This window comes from Dipodomys merriami, unplaced genomic scaffold (genome assembly GCF_024711535.1).
Source record: "Dipodomys merriami isolate MVZ:Mamm:240054 unplaced genomic scaffold, mDipMer1.0.p SCAF_22, whole genome shotgun sequence".
Classification (NCBI taxonomy): domain Eukaryota; kingdom Metazoa; phylum Chordata; class Mammalia; order Rodentia; family Heteromyidae; genus Dipodomys; species Dipodomys merriami.
Window position 1 is genome coordinate 19,946,869 of NW_027203604.1, and position 4,726 is coordinate 19,951,594.

The following is a 4,726-nucleotide window of genomic DNA, read 5'->3' on the forward strand; positions in this document are numbered from 1 at the left end:
GTCCATTGTGGGGCTTGAACTCAGGGTGTGGGCTCTGTCCCTGAGCTCTTTCACTCAAGGCTAGTGCTCTACCACTTTAAGCCACAGTGCCACTTCTGGTTTTCTGTTTGTTGATTGGAGATAAGAGTATTATGGAGGGCTGGGAAGGTGGCTCAGTGGTAGAGTGCTTGCCTTGCATGCATAAGGCTCTGGGTTCAATTCCTCAGCACCACATAAGCAGAAAAAGCCAGAAGTGGTGCTATGGCTCACGTGGTAGAGTGCTAGCCTTAAGCTAAAAAGCTGAGGGACAGCGCCCAGGCTCAGAGTTCAAGCCCCATGACTGGCAAAATAAACAAACAAAAAAAAAGAGTATCATGGAGGGCTGGGAAGGTGGCTCAGTGGTAGAGTGCTTGCCTTGCATGTATGAGGCCCTGGGTTCAATACCACAGCACCACATAAGAGGAAAAAGCTGGAAGTGGTGCTGTGGCTCAAGTGGTAGAGCACTAGCCTTGGAGCTGAAGAGCTGAGGGACAGCGCCCAGGCCCAGAGTTCAGGCCCTACAACCAAAAAAAAAAAAAAAGAGTATCAAGGGTTTTCCCACCCAGGCTAGCTTTGAACCATGATCCTCAGATCTCAGCCTCCTGAGTGGCTGGGATTACAGGGGTGAGCCACCAGTGCACAGCTTTTTTGTTTTCCCAGACAGGGTCTCATGTCTTTGCCTAATGCCAGCCTTGCACTGTGATCTTCCTACCTCCACCTCCTGCATGGCTGGTTTTTTTTTTTTTTTTTTTTTTTTTGGTAGTGTGGCTTGAACTCTGGGCCTGAGCGCTTTCCCTCAGCTCTTCAGCTCAAGGCTAGTGCTCTACCACTTGAGCTACAGCACCACTTCCAGTTTTCTGGTGGTTTATTGGAGATCAGAGTTTCATGGACTTTCTTGCCCGGGCTGGCTTTGAACCATGATCCTCAGATCTCAGCCTCCTGAGTAGCTAGGATTACAGGCATGAGCCACTGGCGCCTGGCATGGCTGGATTTTTGAGTGTGAGCCACCACACCAGGCTTGTTTGTTGAGTTGCAGAGTCTCCCTAACTCTGTCCTCAAGGTCTTCTTTACCAGTCCATCTCCTTAGGTCTCTGTGGGTGTCCGGAGGTAGCAGCCAGGGTGGGCATTGGCAGGTGCTGACACTCCAGCACCCGCTCCCAGGGCTCCCTCCTGGATAAGGAAATGGAGGCTGGGCTGGGATGGTGGCAGCCAGCCTGCCTCCCCCTTGGGCGTCACGTGACTGTCTGGTCGGTCCTTGGCCTCGCAGGGTGCTGGCAGCGATGACACCGAGCTGCGGTACTCGTCCCAGTACGAGGAGCGCCTGGACCCCTTCTCCTCCTTCAGCAAGCGGGTTCGTGAGCCCCAGCCTCCCCCGGCCCTGCCTCCCAAGTGGCCTCCATGTTTCTCTGTAGAGAGGGTGCCACGATGAACTGGGCAACCTAGAGGAATGTGGGGGCCCGCACCCCTCCTCCCTGTAGAACCCTGCCTTGTCCATGCACAACTTTCCCCTAGGGGACTCACCTAGAGAAGAGGGCCCTGTGACCCCAGGTTCTGTGGGCGGGGTAGGAACCCCTCCGCACCCCAGGCCCTCTCAGGCCTCCATCACCCCCCCTTCAGGAGCGGCAGAGGAAGTACCTGAGCCTGAGCCCCTGGGACAAGGCCACCCTCGGCATGGTGAGTGCCAGCCCTGCAGCCCAGGGACAGCCTGAGCCTCTGTCTCTGGGCACCTTGTCACATCACACACACACACACACACACACACACACACACACACACACACACACACACACACACACACACACACACACACACACACACACACACACCCTATTTTGGAGAGGCCTCTCGAAGAGCGCAGACCCTGCCGTGAGTGGACCAGCATGGGTGTGCATGCTTTTACTCCCGTATACTTGGGCGGTAGAGGCCGGAGAATCAGATTCAAGACCAGCCGAGACCCTGTCTCAAAAATAACATGCCAACAAAAGCAGCTGGGGGTGTGGTTCAAGTGCCCTACCCCACCCCCACCCATCCCTTCCCCCTACCCCTCACAGACAAGATCCATCCAGCCTCTGGCAGAACCATGAGGTGTAGGGCCTGAGGTTGGGCTGCAGGGGGCGCCATGGCCCAGAAATCCTGTAGCCAGGTGCCTGCCCTGTCCCTCTCCCTGCTGCCCCTTTCGTGGGAGCTGGGGCAGCCCTGCCCCACCCACTGCCCTCGCTTGCTCCCCAGGGACGGCTGGTTCTCTCCAACAAGATGGCGCGCACCATCGGTTTCTTCTACACTCTGTTCCTGCACTGCCTGGTCTTTCTGGTAAGCATCCAGACAGCAGCAGGCGACTCAGGACATCTCCCAACCGCCACACACAGGGCCTTTAGGACAGCAGGGAGCCACCCCTCGGCTCCTGCTACTCCCTTCCCCTTCTAGGGCCTCTGCCTGGGTCACAGCCAGGCTGCTCTGGACAAGGGGTCTGGGTGACTCCCCCCAGGGGACCTGCAGGGACGTTGGTGGAAGGGAAGCTTGAGGTGGCACCTCGGCGGGGAGGGGGCGGGTCTACCTCATCCCCCAGGGGACAGCACAGACGAAGGACACCCAGGCGCATAGGGGACTCAATGAATGCAGGGACCCACACTGAGGCCCAGTGAGACTTCATCCCCTCTGCGTGGTGGGAGAAAGAGGTGGGCTGCAGGTATGGGAGGCTCCAGCCTCAGGGATGGCCCTCCCCCTAAGAGGTAGCTGCACTAGGGCCCAGAAGCTCTGGGTCCTGCTGTCTCTGTTCACAGTGCCTGGCAGGTCAAGACTGTCTCTAAGGCCCACATACCCTGGGCCTTGGGGACACAGGAGCCCTTCTGTCCCCAGAGCGCAGGCCCAGGCCAGGACCTCTGGGTGGCAGCACTCACTGTGTGTCCCCTTTCCCTGGCCAGGTGCTCTACAAGCTGGCCTGGAGTGAGAGTGTTGAGAGGGACTGTGCAGCCACCTGCGCCAAGAAGTGAGCATTCCCCCAGGGGCCCCCCACCCCAAGCCCGACCCCCAGCAGCTCTGGCCACCAGCTCCCCTATTGTGATGCCTACAGCCCCCCCTGGCACCCCGGCCCCATGCGTCACAGGTGCCGGCCCCCTCACCTACACACCTCATTCATATGTGCTCGTGTTCCCAGGTTTGCCGACCACCTGCACAAGTTCCACGAGAGTGACAAGGGGGCGGCTGGTGACCTGTGGCAGTGACCCCAGGGCCCCTGGACAGCGAGGGTCACCTCCCTCTCCCCCCCCCCCGCTTGCTTAGCTGTTTCTAATTACTTACCTTTCCCCAGAGACCCCCCACCTCCCGGGGTACTGTCCTCGTCCTTGTCCCAGCAGTGCCCAGGTCCCCTTGAAACATCAGGCCCCCAGGTCCAGGGTCCCAATGCCCACCCCAGGCTGACCCCAGCCCCAGCAGCGGCGGCCGAGGTCAGCAGTGACCCTAGCACTGAGCATCCATAGCAGCCATGGCTAGTGGTCTGAGTCCCAGACCTGAATGCACCCGGGCTCTGGCACAACCAGATCTCCCCCAGATCTTCTGAACACCCTAAAACCAGCCAAGGACCCTTCCCTCCAGGCCTGCTTTTGTAACCAAGACATAGGTTACATTGATTCACCACCAAACAGGGAGTCCCAGAGGGCTGGACAGTCCCCCTACCCCACTCCCATGGGATTTCTGCTTGCTTCTTTGGTGAGGTATTCCAGACTCTAGTTTCCCCCTCCCCAGCCCCCTTAGCCCTGCGCTGCTAGACTGGACCCTAGGCTGCCCTGAGGAGCCCCAGCCTGTCACCCTTGTGTGGCCTCAGCTTGGGGCCCTGGCAAGGACCTAAGTTAGATTTGTGCTTGCGCATGCCACTTTGCATATTTGAAATAAATGCTAGCATGTTGATGACATGGCGTGTTCTGATTCCTGAGGGACACTGAGGGTTCAGGGGGCCAGAGGCACCTCCAGCCCCAGGGGCTGCGCCAGGCCCCGGCTGTGGGAGCATGGCCTTGGTACCCAAGGAAGATCTCCCCAACTTCCTGTCCTCAAGAATTCCCCCAAGCAGGACAACTCTCATCTCCAGTGAACCAGTAAAAAGCAGGAAGTAGGGCTGTGGTTCATGCGGTAGAGCCCCAGGCTCAAGTGAAAACAAGTAAAAACGGGAAATGCAGGCTCCCTTTGAGAAGCCACCGAGGTGGCAGCTGAGAGCACTGCAGGCAGTTGCGTTTATGTGCGTGCCTCCATGGGTGTCTGGGCTATGTCACTTCCCCTTGGGGCCCCACTTGCCAGGCAAACCGAGCCTGGAGCCACCAGGGCCCAAGAGTGCCAGCCTCAAACCCCTGAATGAAGCGACAGCTCCAGTCTACCTCATCCCCAGTCTGGACAAGACTGGGGGGGCGGGGGGGGGGGAGTGGTGTCTCCAGGCCTGCAAACTTCCTATCAGGTTTAGTTCTGAACATCAGGGCTTTTGGAGCTGTCTTTTTTTTTTCTTCAAGGGGGGGTTCTTTCCGTCAGCACCCCTCAACATATACCCCATCAGAGCCTCCAGCCTTCAGGGACCCAGAATGAACCTGTCCTCCATGAATGCTGCTCTTGGCCAATCAGTGCCCCCACCTCCCATCAGTTCCTCCTGTAGTCAGTCCCTAGGGAGGGTGACCCTCCTCACTTCCTCCTTCTGTCCTGCCCTCGTATCTCATCCCAGAATCATCTC

The 4,726-nt window shown here is 58.3% G+C and overlaps 1 protein-coding gene across 4 annotated transcripts in view; it reads left to right on the top strand.

Annotated features, from left to right (window-relative positions):
- Positions 1-3,924, top strand: part of Cux1 (cut like homeobox 1) — a 257,137-nt gene extending 253,213 nt beyond the window's left edge. For all 4 annotated transcript variants that reach the window (XM_070033577.1, XM_070033578.1, XM_070033579.1 and 1 more), the window contains exons 19-23: positions 1,286-1,369; positions 1,636-1,692; positions 2,248-2,328; positions 2,940-3,004; positions 3,173-3,924. In XM_070033577.1, the coding sequence (XP_069889678.1) occupies positions 1,286-1,369; positions 1,636-1,692; positions 2,248-2,328; positions 2,940-3,004; positions 3,173-3,239 (354 nt within the window). In that variant the 3' untranslated portion in view covers positions 3,240-3,924. The remainder of the gene's footprint in view (positions 1-1,285; positions 1,370-1,635; positions 1,693-2,247; positions 2,329-2,939; positions 3,005-3,172) is intronic.
- The last annotated feature ends 802 nt before the right edge of the window (positions 3,925-4,726 follow it).